Below are 26,749 nucleotides of genomic sequence, written 5' to 3'. Positions count from 1 at the left end.
AATACAAGTCAGCATTGAAGAATAAAGTAATGTTAAAAGGAAGCAAAAAAGAGAAAAAAACCCTGTAAAAACGAATATGGACCGTGCAGATCAAGGTAAAATTTATAAAAATAAAGAACCTAATAACTTACTCTAGAGTGCATTGCTGTTTCTATTAAACGTGACTGAGATACATGATGTGCTGTGCAGTGATGCACAATTGAAGGTTGCAAAAATTGCTATATGGACAAAAGTATTGGGTCACTTACACATTACACCCACAGTGCCATGCTACAATAATACATATAGAGAAAAACCCAACAATCATATGACCGATTCTCTTTTAATTGTGACTAGTTCTTTTAAGGGCTCTAAAACTGGTGTTTTGAACTAAACAGCTTATTAGGAAGGATGAAATGAAAATGTAATAAAATAAAAATGTCCTTATGCGGTGTGAGATTAAAGAGATTCAAAAAAGGGGCAACCACGAGTGACTTAAAGAATGCTGGAGTTTCTCCAAGCGTGCAAAACAAGGTTTGAGCTATCTGTGATGACACAGATAACCCAGTATTGTCGTAACCACACACAGCTGAAGTGTGTTCTGCAGCTGAATCATAACAGTATCACACTGATGGTGACCACTAACATTTACACACAAGCATAAGAGTCCATATAAATTCATTTGTAATCACATACACCCACTTCTTAAGATCTCAAAGAACTGAAGTGGTGTCTGTTTGTGCATGTGTGTGTGTGTGTGTGTGTGTGTGTGTGTGTGTGTGTATGTGTGTGTGTGTGTGTGTGTGTGAAAATACATGACAATACAATAAAAGTCAATGAAAATCAGCCCAAGAATGTGGAGGGCACAGATACATGTACCAACAGCAACATACTTATTAAGGAAAGAGAGGGGAATATAATAGTGAGAAAATCACACCAGGAGGTGGCCTTTGGGACCCATCGCCAAAAGTGGATGCTTTCTGAGAATCCCAGCTAATGTAGTCGGTGTGGATCACGTCTCACACAGTTCAAAAAACCCCTGACTACAGTGTGTCATTAGTCCAGACCACAAGCAAAGATACAAAAGCTCCCTCTGGTTGCTTTGTACACCGAATCAGTGTTCCACCGCCTCAGCAAGTGTTGCACTGCTGTGTTTTCTGCTCTTTGTTCATCAGTGGGTACGCTGTCAACTGGATTCCCTGCTCTAGGTTTATATATTTGGACAAGCCATTGGTTTGTCCATCACTTCTTCCTGGAGTGTAAAATGTATATAGGTATATGCAGTGTGGTCATCTGTTTGAGTATGATAATGAAAAAGGTCATTTTAATTTTCCATTCCTAGAAAGGAAATATAAAATCTGCTGTTAATTACTTTTTCCTGGGTAAATGGCTCTCGCAGTCACTCAGAGATGATGAACATAACGAATGAGGGGAAAGGGGATATTGCAGAGAAAAACTGGAAATTAAGATTTCTAAATAAAAGAGTTTATTTAGTGAAAGGTCAGAGTTGTGCGGATGTGTAATGGAGATGCAGTGTGATTGTGGAGGGATGACGAACAGCCGGTGATAGGCATTACATACAAGCAAACATGACAGTGGCAAGGCAAGCATCAAACAAGAAAACATCTCTCCTCTGTCTCGCTGACAGTGTGGGTGAATGTGTGGGTTGGCATGTGCACATGGCAGATTTCATTTCTTTGCATCCTGCTCAGAAATGTTTCATGGCGTCTTTGTGTGGCTTTATGTTTGTGTGCTCCGGCACCCGAGAGAACATGCGTGAGTGTATTTATCAAAGGTGCCGCTTTTGATACCAAAACCACATTAACAAAAAGTATAACGTCTTAATTAATTAGAATGCGAGGCCGCCGGAAAAAGGGAGCAGAGAGAAAACAGCTGGTTAGCCCTCTGCTAGTACTTCATCTTTCTGTCATGGAGCAAAGGGAGCGGATGGAGACAGAGTAATTTAATTAGGAGAGGACCGCCATTATCGATGGATGACTGCAATGGCTGGAGACATCAAACAAGTTTGCAAGATGACAGTGAAAAGTAAAGTATGAATAGGGAAAGAGAATGTGGTTAATTGTGCAGGAAGTCGGAGGAAAGTTGTGCTGTGGTTGTGACGTCCTTCATTCGAATAAGTAGGTATAAGAGTGGAACTTTTTCAAACTTGGAAAAAAAGTTGGAAAAGTATATACCAGGATGAGAAGAGAAAAAAATAGCTAATGAGGTTTGGGAAGAAAGAATAGACAGGCTGTGAAAAAGGAGTGTGGGATTGACAATGTTACAGTAGAAAATAGAAATTGTATGGAGGGAAAATGACATAGAGAGAAAGACAAAGGGAGAGAGAGGATGAGATGGAGGGCAGGGAGAGACAAGACGAAGGACAGAGGAGCACAGAAATAGAGGGATATGAATTAGAGAAAGGTTGAAAAAGAAAATGGAATGTAAGGATCAGTGGCCACGTGTTTGTGATTAGCAGCTAAATCTCATGCTTGGCCACGTTTGCACCGCGGAGCAACATGGCCGCACACATGTGCTCACACGCCTGTAGGTACATCCACCGAGGTATGGGTTTACTCATCTCTCACTTTTCACATAAAAGTGGCATCCATTGTTATCTTACCCTGTCTGAGTGTTTGTCTCTGTACAAAGCGCAAATACTTTTTAGACTTGTTTTTTCTGAATGACGGCTATGTGGAAATAACCCATTACCAAGTGTTGTTCCAGAGCGGCAGAGATAATGAGATGTACCCACATGGAAATTTGATACTTCTCTGAGATTGCATTGAAAAAAAAAAAAAGGAATCCAAAGTGTCAGTAGTTACACAGCTTCTAGCAAATTATCAGTCATTCAGGCCTTATCACAGCTCGGTTACCATGTCCTCCCATCTTCAGCTTGTTCTCTTTTCCCATGTCTGTCTGTTCCCACTCTTTCTTTCTCTCACTCCACAGTGTCTTCCTCTTCACCCTCACCTCGACACATTTCCAGTCTCCATTGTCTTTATCCTTTCCATTCCTCTTCTATTTTAACCTGTATCCACAGGGCATCTGTCTTCAACTGGCAGCACTGAACACATGCAGATCACAGCTCTTGTGGTTGCTATGTGACAAGTGCAAACCTATTTGGAGCACATCTTTTACTTTTTCTGGCTCATGGTCCGCTTTTACATCCAAAATTCCAACGACATAACCAGAGAAAGAACTGTCATTGGAATGTATGGCCAAAGCCCATAGTCAAGAGGTGTTTTAACTATTTTTATGACAGAGAATCAGGTTGCACAACAGAAAGCAAGAGTTTTATTTGGCTGCTGCAAAAAAAGGTCTAAAAAGAAATACAAAAGTCCACAAAACACACCAATCCAAAAGGAGCATCAGCTGGGAAAGTTGGAGAAGGGCAGGGCTATATATATGCTACAGTTAGGTCCAGTGAAATTTGGACAGAGACAACTTTTTTCATTTTTTGGTTCTTACGTACACTACCACAATCAATTTTGAATAAAATAATGTGCAGACTTTCAGCTGTAATTTGTTGGCTTGAACAAAAACATTTTTGGAACTAAAACATTTCTTCAGGGGCACAAAAGTAATTGGACGAATTAAATAAATGAAAATAAAATGTTTATTTCTAATGGACATCACCAGGTGCTGGGTTTCCTGCTTTTTAATGTTCTGCCAGGCCTTTACTTTCAGATTCTGTTTGTTTTTGGGTCTTTCTTTCAGTTGGACTTATTTAGCTGGATTAGAGCAGACAGCATGGCTCTGAACATCTCAGAATTCATTCAGCTGCTTCTGTCCTCATTCACATCATCAATAAACACTAGTGTCCCAGTGCCACTGGGGGCCATACATACTCAAGCCATCACACTGCCCCCACCGTGTATTACGATGTGGTTTGCTTTGGAGCTGTGCCACGCCTTCTCCATACTTTTTCTTGCCACCATTCTGGTAGAGGTTGATCGTGGTTTCATTTGTCCAAAAGCAAAATCCAGCCTAGCCTTTCTATTTGTGAGGCTTATGAGTGGCTTGCACCTTGCAGTGAACCCTCTGTATTTACTTTCATGGAGTCTTCTCTTTATTGTAGACTTTGATATCGATACGCCGACCTCCTGGAGAGTGTTGTTCACGTGGTTGGCTGTTGTATTAGCCTCTTCACCATGGAAATAATTCTGCGATCATCCACCACTATTGTCTTCCATGGATGTCCAGGTCTTTTTGTGTTGCTGAGGTCACCAGTGCTTTATTTCTTTCTAAGGATGTACCAAACTGTAGATTTTGGCACTCCTAATATTGCAGCAATTTTTTAGATGGGTTTCTTCTGTTTTTGCAGCTTATGGGTGGCTTGTTTCACCTGCATGGACTCCTCCTCTGACGATGATGTTTTCTGTTCACAGCAAAATCTTCCAAATGTAAGCACCACACTGTCATGGGCCTGAGTCTGTGACTCAGGGCTTTTGTATTAATGAATTATCTTGTGTTCTGGTGATGTTTTCTGTTAAGGTTTTCCTAGTTAGAATTTGGTGTTGTGCTCCCTCTGTTTAGTGTCAAGTCATCCCTGTCTGTGTGTTTCCTCTGTTCGCTGTCTGCGTATATTTCCTGTTTTACTTTGAAGTTCTGTGTCTCGTGTCTTGTCATATCAATTAGGATCTGCTGTGCCTCCCTCCTGTTTTGCCATTCCTCATTCCCTCCGTGTGTATTTATCATGTGTGTTTACCTGTGCTCGTTGTCAGTTCATCTGCGTTAGTTGGTGTTTCTCCGTCTCTCTGCCCTCAGCTCGTGTTTCTCCCTGTATGTTGTGTATTCCAGGTTTATTAGTTTTGCCCAGTTCAGGTTCGTGTCTTAGTGCCATCCTTACCACCCTCGTTTCTGTTTGTACTTCATCCATTGTAAATAAAATGCTCACTCGCAACAAGTCAGTTCCTGCATTTTGGGTCCTTTTCGCCCAGGCACCACACGACTGTCGCCGCAACCGTGACACACACATCAAATCAACTCCAGTCATTTTATCTGCTTAGCTGATAATGACATAAGAAAGGAATTGCCCACAACTGCCCAATAAATAGCCTTTGAGTCAATTGTCCAGTTACATTTGGTCCCTTTAAAATGAGGTTGGCACATGTTAAGGAGCTGAATCTCCTAAACGCTTCATCCAGTTTGAATGTGGATACCCTCAAATGAAAGCTGCGAGTCTACATATGATGTCCATGTCTATTATATAACTATAATTGGAAAATGTTTCAGTAAACAGGTAAAAAAAAACAACTAAAAAAAAGTCAGTGTCCAAATATATATGGACCTAACTGTATAGACAAGACACAGGTGGAAGCAGGAAACGGATGAAAGCAATGAGGAAAAAAGAGAGACAATCACAAAGTTTGAGTGACAAAGAGAGTCAATAAAACACATGGAAATCAGTTATTAAATTCAAACTGGAGGTAACCAAAAGATAATCAACCAAAACTGAAACACTAAACAATATGACAAAGACAGAATAACACAGCAGGGATAGGAAATGGAGAAAGTAAAAAGAACAAAACCCAAACAAAATGGCACAGGAAAGCCAAGAAAATATCAGGACCATGGCCTTATTAGTATTAATCATGTCTATGTAAGCGGCTGTCTAATGCCCTGACGCCCCTTTTCATGTCAAAGCAAATGAGAAAACTTTTACTGACCTCATTCCAAGTTAACCTTGGGCACAACGAATTTGAAATAAAAAGTAATTTTCTTCAGATGAAACTTTAAACAAGACAGACGGGGGTGTTAAGCAAGCATGGTCTGCAAAAAGATTTGATATGAGTTGCATCACAGAAAGTGTAGATGCTTGATGCATAGCAGCAGCTATGGGCTGGGCTCTGATTTTGACCATTTTATTATTCAGGGTCACACATGTTTTACAAGGGTTACTCCAGCAGTTTCAAATAAAATGAATGCACACTGTATTTTACAACTGTTTAATATTTTATCAAACGAGTAGTCAGTCTTTAAAGTGTTTTGTGACCTTTTTCAAACATGTATGTGGTTGAAATCTTAGAGCTGAAGAGATGTGAAGAACTTTTCTTTTTCTACACTTCATTAGCTGTCATCTGGTCTTTCTTCATGTCTACCCGTCTCTTTTTCCCCCCGCACTTGTCTATCTAGACCAAAAGGTTTTTGGCTGCAAGAGAAGCTGGTTCACCTTTTCGTTTGTCTGACGTCCTTGAGTTTCACAGGGCCTGGCACATTAACTAACACTAAAGGGAGACAGTTGGGGGGTGGGAGCATGGACATTTGGGAGAGGGTGAGGGGTGATGGTGAGAGAGAGAGAAAGTCAAGACTATTAGGGGAAATGAGAGAGATAACAACGGCAGGAATGTTGGAGGTTGAAAAAGGGAAAAGATGGAGGGAGGTAAATGTGAGATAAAATGGTGAGACGCAGAAATTGCAAATTAAAAGAAGACTGGCAAAGGAGGAGGCTGTAGCTCAGGCGCTGCGTATATTTCTTGTCTACCAATGGGAAAGCTGGGGGATTGAGCTCCAGATCCTCCTGTCCATGTGTCTAAGTATCCTTGGGCAAGATACTGACACCCAGGTTGCCCCGATCCATCCATCCAAGTGTGAGTGTGTGAATGTTAGATAGAAGTGCTTAGATACAGATAAAAGCACTGTGTCAATGCTAAATAATTGAGGAGGAAGGTGCTGTGTAAGTGTTAACAAAAGAAAGACAAAACAGTCTTTTCTGACTGTGTTTAGAATGCAGAGGCAGAACTGTCCCTGCTTGATTTATGTAAGTGCAAAAAAAAAAAGAAAGTAGAAATACAAAACAAATCTAGCATCACGCCACATCTAATAATACATTTCTAAGAAAAATGGACTAAAGCTGTTAACAGTCAATCTTTTCTGGTTTAAATAAGATGCAATTTTGTTAATAACATAATGTGTTAATTAAAGGATCTTAAGTGACTCTGTTTTATAAGTTAAGTAAAAAAATGGTCTAGCACTATAATGGAAAAATTAAGAATACAGCAATGTTCACAAGCCCATTCATGTTTAGTCATTTTGTACATAAAGGCACACAAATACATACTGTGCCTATAAAAAACTAATAAAATGTGTCATCTTAAAATGAAAAAGCAAAGTAGGAATGACCACCAGGATCCTGGTAACTGGCAGGCTTACACAAGATAGCTGCCTGCTGGAAAATCACTATGGCACCATCTAACTCCATCTCTCATTCACACACACATCTACAGGACTGTGCATCGAAAATTGGATGCACACACCCGACGCGCACATCACTATAACCTAAAACTCTAATAGCTGTCAGCGTTCACAGCCCAATGTGCTTAGCTTAAGATGATTGGTGTGTCCCATTGATTTTGTGCCTCTGCTGTTCCATGGCACTGGGAGATTGGAGTAGATTGGATTATCAGCACATACTCATGTCACTGACGGCAAATTTGGCTGCCAAATGTAACGGCTTGAAGGAACCCCTCCTTATAATATGTGTAAATGTGTAGTGCCGTCCTGTTTTTGTCAATACAAGTGCTTTGAAATGTTTGTGTTCCAGTGAAAGTGCGAGTGTTTAATGTGTGGACTTGTTTTTGTCATGCCTCACAGGGTTTCTGTAAATGTGAGCATGAGTCATGTAGAAGCTAAATTGGCTTTTCGCTTGTTTTCTCATTCAGTGCATGTTTTGTCTGTAAAGAAAATCACTGTAATTCTAAGAATATGTGCAATATGGATGACTCTCATGCATCTTTGCTTGAATATGTATATTTTTGGGGGGAGTTAGGGTTTGTATTTGTGCATTATGTCTCTAGTATTGTGAATACTGATATGCCTTCCCTTCCCTTTCTCACGCTGCCATATCTCAGTCAACATTACTCTTTACTCCTACTGGTAGATGACTTAATCGCTTGTGCCCACCTTCTTTGCATAAGCAACAATTACTCCCTACCACTGTTGATATTTGCCTAATTTCATTAACATTTCCTGGTCTTTGGTCTCCACGTTGCTGCCAGTTTTCATTTTCATGTATGACCTTTAGGAAATCAATACTGATTTGACCATTTTCATTCACAATCAAACCAATTTCTCACTGGATGCTTTTCTTAGATGGCAACAAACAAACAAACAGACATACGTTCATAGCAAATACAATTTCCTTTGCAATTCTGCCACTTTGTGGTCTCCATGCTTACAGAGTGATGATTACTTGGTAGTTTTAGCCACTGATCACTTTTAACTCAATATAATCTTGGCACATTTAACACAAAGTCAGCAGCTGATGGAAACTGTTTGTTGTTAATCACAATGGTGGCTCAATATGCCAAGGACTCCTGATGTGAAAAATGAAGCTTTGCCAAAAAGTGAGGTTCTAGGCTAATATTGATTTTGTGTCTTCCCTGTTTCATAGCACTGGAAGAGCACATATTCATGCCAATAACAGTACATTTGGCTGTCAAATGTAGCTGCTTGCATCTAAATGCAAGTCAAAATGATAGAGCGAAGGGAGACTCTCTACAGCTAAAACACAGAAACTGTACAGCATGTTTTGATATCATCGCTTGTCTCTGTGACATGCTTTCAACAACAGGTGAAAAGACATCTATTTAGACAAGCATTTGGGTGTTTTGAATTCTGTGTTGTTTCACCTGGTTCATGTGAGATCATTTTAAACACATATCAGCTGTTTTCTTTTTTTAAATTGATACCTCTGTAAAATATTTCATGGCTGCTTTCTTGTCTATTGAAGTGCTATGCAAATACATTTTACTTCTTACTTTAACAACTGTTACAAATGTCATATTTTGAAGGTTGGCGCACATCAACAGTTAATGCAGTTTGCATTATAAATGTTTAATTATAGTATTTTAAAGTTAAGTAAATCTGTCTTGAAGTTGTAACGTTCACATCCAAACTGATTTCCAGAGGAATCCTTAACCGTCATCAGCTACTATACCTTAGAGAATCTCATCAAGGTGCTTCATATCCGAAGGTAGACCCTACAATAATACATACAGAGAAAAACCCAACAATCAAATGACCCCCTATCAGCAAGCACTTTGGCGACAGTTGAACTAAAAACTCCCTTTTAACAGGAAGAAACCTCCGACAGAACCAGGCTCAGGGAGGGACGGCCATCTGCCACGACAGGTTAGGAAGAGAGAGGGAAGACATGACAAAAAACATGGTGTGGAAGAGAGCCAGAGATTAATAACGAGTATGATTCAATGCAGAGAGGTCTGTTAACCCATAGTGAGTGAGAAAGGTGACTGAAGAAGAAATACAAAATGCATCATGGGAATCCCCCAGCAGACTATTGCAGCATAACTAAGGGAGGATTCAGGGTCACCTGATCCATCCCTAACTATATGCTTTAGAAAAAGGAATGTTTTAAGCCTAATCTTAAAAGTAGAAATAGTGTCTCCCAAAATCAATATGATATTCAACATTTGAACTTTCGACAGGGTAATCTTTTGGACGTCATGTAGATGTCTATGACTTGTGCAGGGAATTTACATGACTAATAAATGTAATGTTTTTTTTATTTACAAATATCAACATTGTTTCTCTCAACATGATACATATGAATACAGATTATTTATCAACAAAGATGCTTTATTATGTGTTGACCTACTAATTTATTTAGCGCATGTTTTTTTTGTTTTGTTTGTTATTTAAAATTTCCCTGTTTTTCTTTAACTAGTTTATTTATTTTAATTAATCACCTTATTTATTTGTAACTAGGTTAAAACTTTTATTTTTTTTAAATATTAAAAACATTAAAATCCATGTTAAAATCCATGTTGAAATGTAAATGAAGTAATAATGGTTAAAGTATTTATACAATTTTTGGTATTCATTTTAAAAGGAGTAAAATGTGTTTAATAAGTAAAAAAAGTATTTGCATTAAATACCGTTTGTTTTTATTTTAGAGAGATTAGTATCCTGTTTTATTGTGAAGAGCTGTGTAAGACGAAACTAGTGTGTTCGTGAAGTGGCCTGCTCTGGGAGATGTTGCGATGGAAAATACGAAAAGTGTGTATTTATGAACTGGACTATTTGCCTGACAGTCTTTGTCAATGCACAGATAACATTTCTGCTCGAAATCCACCACGCAGCTGCTCACTTTTGCTGTAGCTCAGGAGCCCGCACCATCTTGGAGATGTCTGCTAATCACTCTGCATCCTTTTAAACATAACTGTTTCTGTACAGATAATATGCCCTCCACCCTCTGGAAACATGGGACTACAGAGCCTATACAATCAGAAGCATTATAAAAATGACATCTAAAATGAGTCTTACAAGTTTGACATTTAAAAGACATCCACAACAACCACATTTGGACCATAAATAGTCCCTACCCAAAGGTCTTACAGACGTCAACACTAGAAGTATAATAGACGTCGTTAAAAAGACGCCGCCTGGTGTTACACAAACAACCCTTTCGGTGGACCAGAATTGTGCATCCAAAACTGACTTCTAAAAGACGTCACTCTAACATCACTCTGCGCAAGTAAATTTCACAAAAATGCACACTACAGCTATTTTCATTCAAGTATTACTTAAGCTTTTACAAAAATAAACTGAATATATACACTTTATTCATTACATGCTCTCCAAGGACCGCTATCCTCCAGGAGAGGAAAAGAAAATGTGTTGGTGGGAAGAATGCTAAACTGTATTTTTACCATCCTTTCCTTATCCTTTTGAGAAATTGTTTTTCATTTTTTCATTGTTTCCTTCCCTATTTCCTTAATCGGATGTTTGTGGGTGTCATTACAGGAGCTGCAGTCCTGTTTAGTAGAAATAATTCTATTGGTATGATTAAACATACCAGATTACCTTGCTTTTATATGTCAGAGTTGTTGCCTCAGCTCTAGTGCGGCTATATTAGATGGGAAAGTATGAATTATTAATTGTATAAACACGGAGGGGTGTAATTGTCTGTCCCTATCTGTCTTTGCTGTGGACTGATGTGGAAATGAGCTTCAGTCTGAGTCACTGAGATAATGATTGAAGCCAAGAGAGGGAGGGCATGAGAGGAGAAGAAATATAAAGAAGTAGAAAGAAAGAAAAGAGAAAAAGAGGAGGAAGGTGGTGAGAGCAGCTGTGCAGCACTGAGAAGTGTGTCGCTCGATGAAGGCTTGAATGTTTATCTCACAGTGTGTCATCTCTAAAATCATCCATAAGGCTGTATGTACACGTACCTGAATTAGGTATTTACTTTTATCTCTGTCTACACTGCATGTAAGCAGAGCCCTCCAACAGAATGCATATATGTGTGAGTACATGGCCATCTGTAGGCTTGTCCGCATGTGTGTGTCCGCATGCATGTATGTCTGTGTGTGTTTGTATACCTCCTCTCCTGTTGAGCTTGGCATATCCAGGTGCATATCCACTGGAGAAGACAGACGAGCTGGTGAAGGCTGTGTGAGGCAGAGGAGAGGCAAGAGCCTCATCACACTTTTCTGTAGAGAGAAAGAACGCATATTAAAACAGAAGGAGTGAGAAACAGAAGAGGACGTTGGAAGAAAACAGAGGATATGATAAAGAGCTGTGTTTTTTGCTTTACATACACACTTTTTCATGCATAGAAAATACATTAAGTAGTTGTTGGTCATTTTAAATCCTATTTAACTGTAATTCTATGAGAAAATCTCAACTTAGTCAAACCAATTTGGCAAATTCACGAACACATTGCAAAAATATCCACCTTAACAGGCAATCTGGCCTGGTAACTAAATGCAGATGCAAAGCTGATTTAAAAAACCAAACAACCAATCAAAACAGAGGAGAAATACAAGTGGCTAAAATGAATTGCCCCAGCCTGAGGTTAAACCCTACACATATTTATTCTGCATTTGTTCACTTCTGAAATTTGAAGTACGAAGTAGGCATTTATAAATGACTATGATGAAATTTTAGGTTTGATTTTTCTGCAAAGAGATATAAATTTCAACTTCTTTCATTTAAATAGAAGTTTCATTGGGGTTGCTGTGAAGAAAATTATCTGAAAGACCACCACGGCGATGCTCCTCATAACCTCACTTTCAAGCTAACATTCTGCTAGTGCTCTCAAGAGAAAACAAAGAACGTGACGGCAGAGGAATACATATGAAACACACAAACACAGCAGAAATCAAAGGAAAGAAATACTGAATATTCCTCACATGCACACAGTGATTAAGTCTCTTCCCTCTCTTTTCTCTCAATCCACCCCTTTCACTCTCTCATCCACACAAACACACTCCCCTCTTCCAGTACATTAGGTTCCACGCAGAGAGAACTTGTGAATGGTCTGTCAGGTCAGGTAGGCACAGTCACTAGCTCTCTGTCATGTCCCACTACGTGTGTGTGTACGCACAGAGTCTGAGTATGTATGAGGGAGAGTCAAATTTAGAAAAGAGTGTTGTTTCTCCTTCTGTGAATGTGCATAGACAGATCACACACGTGTGTGTGTACAGTAGACTACATCTGGTGAAAGTCTCAAAGAGTTTGTGTTACAGGTGGGCTCATAGAGAATGGAAAATATCTAATCGTGACAATGTGTGTGGGTGTGTCCTTTTGTATGCTTGCATGCAAGTGTGCATTTCTCTTTGGAAAGCCTCCCTTGTGGTCTGAAAGAGCTCCACATTTTTCTCCTTTTGCTGCCTGCTTTGGCAGGTGGATATGCACAGAGACATCAAGGTTCTCCTTTATAAAAAGTAATGACATTTCTGGCACATTCATGTCACCCTGGAATATTAGCAAAGTCCACTTGCAACTGTCAGGCGTCTGACTCAGCATCATAGAATGGGAGAGAAGGGCAACAACGTGGTTTCAGGCAGCGGGATTTAAAAAGTCTGTTTGCATACTGTGTGAGGAGGTACGATTCTTTTAAAATGACTCAGGTGAGCCCGTGTCACCAGCTGCAACCCATGCCAGAACAGCTAGTGATGTGTTCCTGCTTATCTCCTTTTGCAGCTGTTCCACAGGTGCAGCTCTCGTGCAGCAGCATCTGGTCATGAAATTACAAGAAATCTTTGGGTCATGCTCAAGAGTCTCCAAATTTATTCTTGCACCCTAATTAATGATAATAGGATCCTCTATCACACAAACAAATGCACACGAGAGCTCCTTCACGGCTATGGACAAATGTTCTGCATCCATATATTCAACCGTTTGTGCAGTGATTGACACAAAGGCACAAACACTTGCGCTTAGATCCAGTCATACACTTGATGATTCTTCATTTTCATTCACACACTTGGGAACACAACAGCTTTACTGCAGCTTCCGTCTAATGAGTGTTTCTATAGGTTTGTTGGCAAAGTCTTGCTCTAGCTGCACATGAACAGGCTTTGTAGGTCACACAAACACACACGCACGCACACACTCACACTAACAGAATGCATTGAATAAAGGCTGGAAGAGGAGGCAGCAATGGAATGAAAGAAGGAGGCGAGTTAATAGAGAGAAAGTAGATTTTAAAGGAATCAAGGTGGTGAGAAATATAGTGAATTTCTTCAGTGCCTCCGCTTATTTCCTTAGGGCTCTCTAAACTCTCTTCTGGGGAGAAACCGCTATACATGTACGGATTTTAGAGATCAGAAGATATATACTAAAAAAAATTAAATAAATGAAAAAGGTGGAAAAGGTGGAAAGTCAACCTGTACCAAGGCCAATGTTCTATTTCACAATTTTAAAGAAAGTAACATGATTCAACATGAGATTCTTTTCCTCCTCTGTGCTCCACCTCTCCAACAGTTTGGTAGTATATGAGTAACCTTGCAGAAAAGAGAAAAAAAAATACAGAAAACGGTAATGATTGCATGCTTCCACAATGGCTTGTCTTGGTTGAAGAATGATGGTTCTAATATACAGTACTGATAATATAGTAGCTATTAACAACCCTGACCAGTAATGTGGAAATATCTTAAAATATGTGAAAAAGAACTTGGGTGAAAATGTGGTTTGCCTCTGAAAGCAGAACCCTGAATATTCGCAGCCATCACAAAGATCTATGAAACGAAACTTTAACTGTCTTTAATTTTGATAATGGCAAGACCTCCCGAGGCAAAATTGGTGGCTATGTTTACAAAGTGATTGATTAGACTTAAACGCAATTTGACCTCATAAGCTGCGCTCACTGTTTTCGCTATTACAGTACACTGCACCACATTTCCATTAAATCAGCTAAACAAAAAAAATTAGCATCTGTTTATTTGGGTCCTCGGTAAAGCTGCCAAATTCTTATTTTCCTTGCATCTCTATGTGTGCAGTTTATTTCTGGTGGTTGCTGTTGCTGTTGTTGCTGATTCCCAAGTCCAAAGGTATCCCCTGCCATGTGCATTACTCATGTATGTATTCACCCCTTATGTCTACTGGCTTCATAACATTCCACAGGCACTGATTCTACTCGCAGTTGAAATTTCATAGCATGCTGTTTTGATTCACAAGGGGACCGGTGATAACTACAACAACAATAATTTTAATATTGTATGTTAAAATAAAAATTTGTTTGTGGTTGATGGAATTGCAGTAGCAGTTTTATTCTTTTTTATACTGAAAGATGTACAATGGCTCATTCAAATGCAAACAATGTTAGACTCTCTGTAGCTTTCCTTCAGTGAAACGCCAGTGCTTCGGTATTGATCAGCTATTTTATTCCAGTGCTGAATATTTTAAGAAACCCAGAGTATATCTTTAACACACAGAATGAGCAAGTAAATCAACTAATGGTTTTGTTCATCATTTATTATTATTATTACCTCCTTCAGGGAGGTTGTGTTTTTGATAGTATTTGTGTGTGTGAATATCATTCTGTCTGTAAACACAATAACTCAAAAACCTTTGAATAAATTCAGATAAAACTTTGTAGGGGTGTAGAGCTGGGTCATGTTAACAATCCATCTTATATCCACCAGTCTAAAAAGTCAAGTCTGACCTCTCCTTCATGCTCAACAGATTGATCTGCTGTTTAGCAATGCTAATATTAATGCTATATAGAGCTGTCTAAAACTGTGTTTCTTACTGCTATTGTTTGTATTGAAAACATTATACAATACAGTAGTAAAATATTGTAATCAGTATAAACAGTATTGATCACATTATAGACTTTACTTTTGCATTTCACATCTGCCTTTCTTTCAAGCTGAACCAAAAATGTGTCAGCTTTAAAGCTCATCTAGAAGGCATGGTTAAGAGAAAGAGAATGAGCTGCTTAGTTAGTTAAAAATATACTGCATTATAATATTATATAATACGCCCAAGTTATCCTTATCCTGTTATTTGCAAATCAATATTATCCATGACCTACTCCTACATGATGTTTGTGTAATTAAAGTAAGCATCTAACGTGCTACACTTATCTGAATTTTGCTGCACTACAAACTTTTTAAAGTCTGTATAAAAAGGGCAAAGCAAACAAAGTAAATAAAGCTAGGCGAGGGAGCTGCCATGGTGGAGGTTTGCATTGTGTAGGCTTACATACATTGAAAATTAGCATTGTTTATGCCAAATATTTCCATTGTTTGAGTGTCAAGTACTACTGCTTTTTCAAAGCTGTCTTAAGGGTAAGTGCAAGGTGTCCTCTGGAGACTTGATGCACTGGTTGCTTCAGCATTAACAACTGAGAAGCAGTCCTCTTTCGAAGGGCGACAATGAAGAAAAAGGGCTGCCAGTGAGATGTGATCTTAGCCAGAAGTCTGTCAAGAAAGACCTCTTGAGCAACTCGCGTCTTGTTGGGAAGCTTTCTATTTTGTCCTCAGTTTTGCTTCATTTTTACAGTTCGGGTTTCTTTTTACTTGCCATTTAGTCAGGTTGAAAAACCAAAAACACCACAGTCGGTGACATTATATGAATGAGGATGGGCTCATTCATGTTGATTGGGGGGGACAACAAAGAACCAAGGACATAGCAGTGAAAAGAAAATGAAAAGTTTCTGCTTTTGTAATAAAGCCAATATACAGTGGCATATTTGAGAGGAACTCTAAAGCCCTGTCTGAGGCTTTAGTGCTCTACATAAAGCTGCATTTCGTCCATATGTGACTTGTGTGGAAAGAAGCCAGTAAATATACTTTGTCCTTATCTGAACTGAGTGTCTTTTTTATTGCTGTTACTTGAGAAAAAAAGCACAGAAATGATGGGAGACTGTATCCGATTTGATCATTCATAATGAATCCACTGTACATGTGAACCTGTTTGAAATGCCAACACCAGCACTAGCTGTATCAGGAAACCTTGATATCGTACAAATTGTTTGAACTTGAAATAAATAGAGAATTTAGGTTATACTGTAGCTGTGAAATTACTGGCAATAAATCTTACATTGTCTCTTTTCTCATTTTTCAGTCCTTAAGAAGGATTGCAGCTGTAAAAACAACAGTAATGCCCTGATTTATTGTTTTGCAATTATTAAATCACAGCACAGGGTTATACACAGGTAAATTGTATGGTATGTGTGTGAGAAAGGGCAACTTCTGTGTTTTCCTTGCAACTAATTAAACTTTGAAAGAGATCTAGACTCATACCCATCAATTATTTACTGATATACCTCAAAGGACGCAGCTGCTGCACACATAATGTAGCCTTACGATATACAGGAAAATAGATAGGAAGCATAGTGGCAAATTAAATAAACTAAATTACATAAATTTTCACACTGGATGGATAATGTGTGACATCCTAAAATAGGTTACTGTAAGACCAGTGCCTGGTTAGTGAAAATGTGTTTTAAAAAAAAGACCATTGATGAACACAGACCATATGGTTATATGTTCAGCACTCAATAAAGAGGTCATAGCCACTGATATTTGCCTGGGTCTCAAGTGCATAGCAGGGCTCTGTAAGTTCAGGTACTTTAGGGGAAGCAAATGACTACAATATCCAAGTGCAAATGTCAGCCTATTCCTCTGTGCAAGAGGAAGAGATAGTTTTATGCATGATAGAATGATAAGAGAGGCGAAACAGATAGGGACAGTGTGGGGGAGTAAAAAGAGAGATAGATAACATGAAGGCAGGACATGAGGAAGAAAAAATGGCTACATACCAAAGCCTTCTTAGTGACATTTCCAGTTAAGTAAATAACTAGGATGAAGAAAAACAGCTACCAAGAGATGTGTCAGCTGGCTGCTACCAGTTGGGACCAAAGCCATAGACAGACAGTGTTTGGCCAGCCTGTTCAAAGGCCTTTTCACTGCCACATCTTTGGAGCTAAAGGGAGTTGGACACTAGTCCAGCATAATCCAACCGGGGTAAAATTCATGACAGCCTAAAGATTAGCTGGAATAGAATCACAAATCTTAGAAGCCAAGAGACGGAATTTTGGAACTGAGACAGCTGCCATGATGTAACTCTTTGACTAAGTGTTGTACCTGCCACATTGGCCATTTAGGCAAAAGCTCTTGAAAGAAACAGTTCACGAGTACTTAGCACAAAGACTTAACAGTGCATGCTGAAATTCACCTGATAAAACAAAGGGAAAATGGAGCTGAAAGGGCCTGCCAGTTTCACCTTTTGCATGTGTTTTAACAATGGGGTCAGTAAACCGGTGAAGAACATTCAGTGTTCTTTAGACTGCTGAGCAGACTGTTAAAAACACTACAGAAAACTCTGCTATCTTTATTTAATGACTGTGAAACCATTGTGTGTGGAGTTTTGCTACTGTGCTGTCAAGTCTGTCCTCTCAACAACACTGAATACTGAAGTTTGGGGACCTGGGGGCTTTTTGTGGACCCATGTCATGAACACAGTGGAAGCTGTCAAAAGTGCCAACAGCTGCATGGAGATGCAGTCTGACTCTCCAAAGTGCCAGTGAGTGTGAGAGCCTCTGTCTGTGCAAGCCTTTGTCCTCCGGTTTGGCTGGGAGCAGAAGGGGTCTCTGCTTTCTGTTTTCCATTTCTTTCCAAATTCATATTTCAATTTAATGAAGTATCTCTGGACTGGAGGCAGTGGCCTTAAATGAAATAAGACTGTAGAAGACTGCTTTAGGGAGCTAATCTCTGTTGTAATGTTTATAAATTCATATAGCCCATCTTACCAATTCTTGACAAGTATACCCAATATCCGTCTTGGAGAAGCTGTCCTCCTCATTGAGATAATGGGCTGAGCTGATTCAAAAATAGCAGAAGCTTTGTATGCATAGACTCCATCTACTCCATGCCCATGTACTGAGAGATCCCAGCAGGTTTTCTAATTTGCTGGGAAAGTAATACTGTTTCACTTGATTGCCTACAGAAATATTGCTGTAAACTTACCATTAACAGCAGGTAATATTAGATTTCTAGTGTAACTAAACACAAGCTGGTCTTAACCAACTTTATTTATAACTGGTTTAACACACTGGGTAGGAGGTGACCCATATGCCATAAGGCTAATGCAGAGGCCCGAGTCTGAATATGCCCTAAGGCTGTTTACACCAAGTCAACTGGTCTTTCTCTCTGCTGTCCTATCTTCTCTCCACTGCCCTGTTTAAAAAAACTCCCCCAAAAATCTAATTATGGTCAAATGTTGCAAATTAAAGCAACTCTGATTCCAACAGTGTTTTCAAAAATTCTGCCATCACAGAGAAAAAGTTTCACACAGTTAAATGGCCATTGACTAATTAGCAAGCAGCTTCATGTGCATTCTGTCCTGTACACCTGGAATTTCATGACAGCAGGTCCCAAGTGGGCTTCACAAAGAGCTATAGGACAAAAATAAACAGATGTTCTGCAGCATAGAATAGGCCGTTCTAATTGGGATTACAGATGGCTATTCCGACCGTTTGCCAGTGTCTTCGATGTGAAATAAAATTCCAAAGTGAACAGGGTTTCACTGAATACATGTTGGCAATGGTTCCAGTTCCTAATCATTGTGAGACATCTCAAAGTCACATTATTTTAAAAGAAGAAATACTACAATTAAATCAACTAAAAATAAATAAGAGGCCTTTTCAGCACTTTTTTAGTGAGTTTTAGTTCTTCTAGCCTATATGAACACATGACAGTGCATCTAATTTCTATCCGGTCATTAAGTCTGATGTCTGGGCCTAAACGCCACTGCAGGTTCATATATCAAACGATCACTATGGCATTACTGAGAGTTGAAAAACTGTCTAAAGTCTTTCATCTTTAATAAAATGATGGTGTAACAATTGAGTTTAACATCCAGGCATCCATGAAAACGGAATTTATGACATTTAACGGAGTTAGAAGTTAGCAGGAAGTTAGCTCGCTAGCTTCTATCTAAATACAATATAGCATGTCCTGACTGCGGGGTTTTGGAAACAAATTAAAACGTACAGCTCGTTATCACTTCCAACATAAATGAAGACAGAAAACTAAACAGCAGTGTAGGGTTGCTGAAGTTTGGCTAGCTGGTATATAATGATGTGCTACGTGACCGCTAGCGACACAGCTATGTTAGCATAATATAAACAAGCTAACTTTTTTCCACTCGATAAAGTGAGTGTACTCGGTGGTCAGGAACAAATGTAATCGCATGGCAGGATGCTGTAAAAGGACCAAACTTCAGCCAGGATACCGGATAAATACCATGTGAATATGCAGAATCTGTATGCAAGGGACAAAAGTTACAGTACTAGAAGTGTGTCATTTGGTATGAATCAATTTCTGTTTGTTCAGCATGAGATGTATGTGTCCAAGAGCGGAGATCAAGAGTTGCATGCAAGTTGGTTTTGCTGTAATACAGAAAGAGGAGGAGTTCCAGCATGGTGAATCTGAACATCGAGAGCCAGGCCTGAGCTCTGGTGTGCTCCTGCCCAATTTAACCCCAGCTGACACAACATTTTCATTCAGAATATTCAGATTATATATATATGTATATGTAAAAGTTTTGTGATCATTCAGTGTGTATCTGGTTGTGCGTTACACATCCTGTATTTCAGTGGATTCACTACAAAGTCTCATTATGCGCCTTTGTGCTCAGGGCCACCACATTCCTGTGGCATGAAATAGCAGATGGCAGTGGAGTGAATAACAATCATCTAGACCTCAGGGTGGGAGCCTATTCACTTTCAGTTCACATGCTACCACAGTGGGAATTAAAATGACCATTTAACTCTCTATGACAAAGTGCTAACTTTTCTAAATATGAAATTTGTTCTTTGAAAAAAAGACAGAAGAAGGGGTTATCGTATTTTTACAGAAATTAATTTCTCTCAGGTACAAATTGCTAAATCTCGGTCACTTTCTATTCTAAAATATATTTATTGCAAATAAGATGTCAATAAATCTTTTCACTTGAAGAAGACAGTTTTTTATGCAGTTTTTCAAAAGAAACCCTCCGTCTCATTGCTTTTGCTGGCATCAATGTGCAGTTTTTGAACTAAGCTCTTGGAAAAGGTTACTTGCTTTTGTCCAACTTTTTCTCTCATGTAAAGAAATGTTTATACCATACATGTATAATCTGATTCACTTAACCTAGGCCTAGATGCCTATAGGCCTCTCCAGCATTATTAATTCATGTCCTGTCCACCCTTTTTCTGACTTCCAGCATTTTTTATATGTGACAGGGCGAAAATGTCTTCGCATTGGAAGACAACTATTTTTTTTTAAAAAAGAGTCTCTGCTCATGCTGCTCATTTGTGCTTTACTCTTTCAGTCCAGCTTATTTCATTTTCAACCTTCCCTTCCCTTGCCTTTCCTGACCACCCTCCAACTACCAACCACCACCAGCAGGCATGCCAGCACTTTGCTTGAGCTGTTAATCTAATTTTTTTGGTCCAGATTCATTTTTCATGTCTTGGAACCATTACCAAACAATTTTTGTCAACGGATCTAGCACCCTGTGCCAATGTGAGCAGAGACCAAGCGCATAATGAGATGTTTTGGATGAAGCTACCTCACATAAAGACAGAGATTTACACACACGCACATATACCTTTTCATTTTCACTTTTGCATCTGTCAACTGAAATCTAACATAACTTTTGAAATGCTGCAAAAAACAAAATCTGTTCCAGCGTTTAAACAAAGCAGAATGCATCAGAGCATATAACAATAAAACAGAAAATATTTATAGACAACTAATATTATTCTTTGGGTTTGACCAGTGTTGGAGTTACCAAAGACCAACATTAATAACAATTAAAACTAAATGAAGACATTTATATTCGCCAACTATTCCAAACATCAGTGCATGCTTTATGAAATCTTATGATGTTTGTGTTGCAACATTTAGTCTGAGCAAATACTTTAGAGTATCAAAAGCCACATTTCACCTGTGTGACAATTTGATGAAAAATACTTCACATAACCATTTTCTGGAACAAAAAGTGTATCTCTGTGTCCCGTTTTACATTCCAACTCCTGCCACAAAAAGTCCTGATATCATCTGGCCGCAGTTCCCTCTCCCAATCAAATCTTTGCAGTCAGTTTGTTGTATAAAACATAGGCTCCCTTTTTTAGTATGTCCAATAATACTTCGTGGACTTTCCGCAGTCATTCAAGATTCAGTTAGCTCAACCTAGAAAGCTCAATAAGCCTTTGGTGGGTTTGCTGTATAGGTTCATCAATTATTTATTCTACTAATTAAAGGAGTGCTCACAATGACTGATTCTGTGTTACTGGTAATCCACGGTGCCTCAAGCTACTTTAGGGGAGGTCTGTAGTGACAGGTTACCACACTCAGCTGAACTCCTCTGATGTTTTTGATGCAGATTTACAAAAAGGTGTGAAGTGGCATGGCCAATGCATATGTTGAGGGGTTATAGAGAGAGAACAGCTGTTATATTCCCTAGGAACATAACAACACATGTGGGGAAGTAACAATAAAAGGGCAATAGGAGGCAACACTGCCAATATAATAAAAGTATTTTTATTAATAATTAAACTAAAACAGGAGGTCAAGTCACTGTCACAATCAAAACACAAAGAAAAACACAGTGAAACTCTGAAGCAAGTCAAAAGTCACTCAAAAATACACTCCTCTCCACAGAGCAGGAGGAAGGAGCCACAAGCACATAGCTCATGCTGTAAAGAGAATGGCACTCCCTGAGCTTAAATACTTCCTAGCCTAATTGCTCTGTCAAGTCAGCTGCAAGGGGTGGTACCTAAAGCCAGGGAGAAAAAGCAAATACAAACCCACACAGCCAAAAACCACAGTAGGCCTGCAAACACTATAACATCAGACTTTTTTTTACTCATTTCCCTTCACTGCTGTGAAAAACAGAGATTCATGCCATTACATACAGCTACTCATACGTTCTACCCCCCACTTAAACATGATGTAATCAATGGTTCTTGAAGTTGTTACTTGGGTTGTATAAACATGTATTTGCATACCTAAAATACCATTGTTTTTCTGAGTCATATAATACTTCTTTTGAAGACAAATGTTTCTGAAGCAGTCACTGACGAAAAGACGAGCGAAGTAAACTGTCATCTTGTTCCCAGTGTGTTTGTTACCTGGATGCCACTTAGTCAAACATATGCTCGTCTGTGACGTGTTAAAGTTACAGTTTGTCTGGTCTATTTTGCCACACAGTGGCTATTTCATTTTGTGCTTTTGTTTTTTCCTTTATTTATGTTTTATATGCAGTAATATTTGAGAATTCTCTTATTTCAAATCGACTTTTTATTTGCTGATAGAAGGTGCAACATTTAGAAAAAAGAGATGTTAGAAGTATGCTTCTCTTTTAGTATCAAACAACTTAATCAACCCTTCAACACTTTGCATTTTTGTCTCTCGCTGTCACCCTCTGGCGATACGCCTGGCTGTTTGATCTGCCCACAAGGTGCCAGGTCAGATCAGTTATACCTGCCTGATTCAGTGAACTCTCAGCCAGGGCTGATCTGCTCAGAGCTGCATGAAGCATAACCCTCTGTCTCTCACTGATACACTCGACCTGCATAAGAGTGGGGGTCAGGGTGTGCACAGGTGTGTGCAGCTGAGTGTGAGCACAGAGGGATGGTGGATTAAAACTCAAGAGAGCTTGGTTATAGAGATGGATAGAATAAGAGAGACAGACACAGATATTTGTTGGAAAATGTGATGGTAAGTTAAAGAATAGCATAATAATGAGAATAAATGGCAGAAAGGTACAAATAGTGTGTCACTACATTCATCTTATGTGGCCTCAGGCATGACCTGTATTTTGCAATGTAATAAGCTTGAGTGGTTTCCACACAGAGGTGGTTCATGTGGTGAACACTTAATCCAAATAACAATGGACGCTTGCATCATCATTTTTAATTTAGTCCACATGCAGTTAGTGTTCACAGTACACTCCTCTTAGATTGCTTTCCTATTAGATTCTTTGAGTAATGGAGAACTCAGTATGTATGAAAAGAAATTCAAATCTACTGATTGAATGTGCAATGACCTACTTTGTATCTTAATAGAACAAAACAATCAAAGAAATAAAGCGATAGAAACACATACAGTTAGTGGTGAGGAGACAGCTGGCCTTTGAAAAGCACATATTTGAATAGCTAGAGCGTAGATGGTGCAAATATGGCCAATAATTCACCATAATCCCAAACAAAAAGAACACTTCTGTCACAGCCATTTGCAACTCATGTTCACTATGCAAAGAACAGGAACTACTGTATTTGTCATATTTATTTCTTTATTTAGAATTCTGTACACTAGTTGTGTGTTTTTGAAATTATTTTTTCATGTGCAGGTCAAGTGCTCATGAAAAGGAATTTGTTGAACTTGTTGCTGTCACTATGAAGCAAACAGAAACATGTATCATAATTGGTAAGTATACTGCGATAACTAAATTTATAGCATACACATTATTTGTTATAAAGGACATTTTTTACAATCATTTATTACTATGTAATTTGTTACCAACACTTTTCTTCCCAACTGTAAAATACATAATTTGTTGCATTGTTGCAAAAACTACTTGCAATAATCGTACCTTATATACTACCTAATTAAAGATTTCTGAATACAACTTTGCACCTTAATAAGTAATATCTAAAACATTAAAAAAAATGAAGATTATTCAGTCCACCTATCTTTTTTTTTTTCAATAACACTGCTCTCATTACAACAGAGGATTATGAATTATTTCGCATAGTTCCACAGGTGGGAGAGGCCATTAAAAAATCATCATGCAATGATGGCTACAGTGAGATGGTGGGTTTCCGTTTATTGGTTTGTGAGCATATCAAAGAGGCATGTTTAAAAATACTGCTTTTATGAGAAAGGTGAGAAACTAAGCTGTTTTTGTCAAAGATGAAAGGCAAGGGGTTTCAATGAGATACTAAAATATATTAGGGGAACTTAGTTTGGAACATATGTTACACTTGTTCTGTTTCTGAAAGATTTTAAATTTTGTCTGGCTAATACGGGAAAAACTAAACAGTCTAGTCGTCAGGTAGCTGGGAGAGTGAGACTCCACAATAACACCAATTATGCAGTTTAAAGTATTTTGGAAACCAACAGGCTGTAGCTGCAATTCATCCAAGAAAGCTGCAGGGTTTGGCTGCCAAGCCATGCCGGTTCTAATAAGGGTTTATTGGCAAAGTCCACCATGTCCAGAACCTAAAATAATTTGTATATACCCTCGGTTACACAACTTTATTCCAATTAACTGGTTATGAGCACAGAAATTAATTTAGTCGACAGTGTTGATGTAATAATGTTTTTTTTTTGTGTGTTTAAAAAAAGTCAGACAATTAATGTGATGTAGTTAAAAAAAAGTCTATATATGTAATTAATACAGCTAATTGGGTTTAAAAATATATATATCATATAATATTTGGCTGTCTCTTTTTTTAATCTCCTAATTTACAATCATCAGAGTAATATTTTAGACAGCCGTGAACATACTGTGTAGAGATACTTCCATGCAGAAAACATTAAAAAGTTCCCAAGCTCACTTCCCCAATATGACCAAAATTGTATCATACCCCATGCATGAAATTGCCTCTGGACCAAAAAATATATATAAGAACAATAAAAATCAACACACCAAAAAAATGGTTGTATTTGTCATGTGTGTCTTGTTATAAAAGAAGTCTCATTATATCACAAACTGAAGTTTGCACAACAAACTATTATGGTGCATGTGAAATTGCACGTGCTTTCCATGTTTCAAAGGTCTACTACAACTTTTACCAGAAACATGTGAAACAAACACAGAAAGAAACTGCGTACGTACTAAATAATAAAACCTATGCACTCTGGTGTCATTTCCTCCACTGTGGATGCCTGCACTGCTTTTCGGAATTCAAGCAATCATTGAATCACTAGGTTTCAGTATTTTCTCAGTTTTTTCCACCACGGAAGTTGGGGAGAAATCACGAGCCTCTCTCTGGCCCCCCTTGTCTACTCATAAAGATGATTTGCCACCAATCTGGCAACTGAAGCCTATCATATCACTCCCTTCACTGCCCTCCACCCCTTTGTCAGCCCTAAACTCTGCCATGCTGAGAAACAATATGTTCTGACTGGCAGTAAAAGATGAGGGCTGTGACAAGGGCATGAGGGAGAAAGAGAGAGAAGAGCTTCTAGCACATACGTGTTAAAATCCAAACATGGATAAACAGAAGTGAATTTGGGTCTGCATATTTACATATTCACCTACCCAGTTCACTTCCTTTCATAAGAATCCCATGCTGGTGTTCAATATGCCCAGTTTGCCTTATGGAAAAGTGTTGATGGGGGGCAACATGCATGAAAATACAGACAGACTGGCCTCAGCAGGAGGACAAATTAGCGGTGTGTAGAGTTGGGGCTTAAAAACTTCAATAACAATAAATAAATAAATAAAAAATCATCATCAGATCTGCGTATTGAATCTGATCTCTTTATTCTGCTGTAAATTCTACACTTTGTGTTAATAGTCATCAATTGCTAAAATTTCAAAAAAGGTAAATGGTAAAAGCTTGCAAAAGTCAACTTATTACGCCTGCGAATTAGAAAACACAATGGCAGTGTGGCAGTCTATCCATATATCTATCTACAAGAACATACCTTTTCAGTATAAACTCTGCTTCCAGATCCAAACTAGTCTGCATTTATTAAGGCTGTTGTGTTTTTCACATGTTTTAATGCTTTACATCTTGTTCTATTTGAGTGATCACTGCCCTAAAAAAGGCAGTGGTCACTGTCGGCCTCTCTCAGTTTTTATTACCGCTATTCATTTTAAAGCTCAGTTTTCAAAACCTCACGATGTAACTACATGCAGCAGTGAATTAATGACTAACCTTGTATTGTAGATTGATTACCAATGTTGTTCTCCTAACTGAAATTTGGTCCGTTTTCAGCATCCTGCCATGCAAGGGCATTTATTGAGTGGAAAAAAGTTAGCGTTCCTCCTCCACCTTCACTGTTTATATTATGCTAACATAGCTACCGATCTTGTAGCACATCATTATATGCCAGCTAGTCCAACTTCAGTAACCCTACAAATGTCACTGCTGTTTAGTTTTCTGTCTTCATTTATGTTGGAAGTTATAGCACAGGTGTACATTTTAATTTTTCCACAACTCCCTCATTCTGAACATGGTCTATTATGTTTAGGTGGAAACTAGCGAGCTAACTTCCTGCTAACTTCTAACTCAGTTAAATTTCATGAATTCTGTTTTCATGGATGCCTGGATTTTAAACTTAATTGTTTGACTTTGGGACCTGAAGCAGAGTTTGCAGCTGGAAAGCTGAGCGCACCATCCGCTCTGAGCTCCCTGACTTGGACTCAATCTACAGCAGGTGGTGCTGGACCAAGGCCAGGAAGATCGTGAAGGACCTCAGCCATCCCAACAATGGACTGTTCTCTCTGTTGAGGTCAGGAAAGCGATTCTGCTACCTGAAGACCAACACAGAGAGACTGAGGAGGAGCTTCTTCC

At 38.7% G+C, this 26,749-nt stretch overlaps 1 protein-coding gene across 1 annotated transcript in view; it reads right to left on the bottom strand.

Moving 5' to 3' along the window:
- The window catches only part of cntnap2a (contactin associated protein 2a), a 384,903-nt gene that overhangs the window by 226,603 nt on the left and 131,551 nt on the right, over positions 1 to 26,749 (bottom strand). Inside the window, exon 2 of the mRNA XM_013915179.1 lies at positions 11,322 to 11,432. Coding sequence (XP_013770633.1) covers positions 11,322 to 11,432 — 111 coding nt within the window. The remainder of the gene's footprint in view (positions 1 to 11,321; positions 11,433 to 26,749) is intronic.

This window comes from Pundamilia nyererei, unplaced genomic scaffold (assembly GCF_000239375.1).
Source record: "Pundamilia nyererei isolate P.nyererei 1_Seehausen unplaced genomic scaffold, PunNye1.0 scaffold00007, whole genome shotgun sequence".
Classification (NCBI taxonomy): Eukaryota; Metazoa; Chordata; class Actinopteri; order Cichliformes; family Cichlidae; genus Pundamilia; species Pundamilia nyererei.
This window is presented reverse-complemented; position numbering and strand designations above follow the sequence as displayed.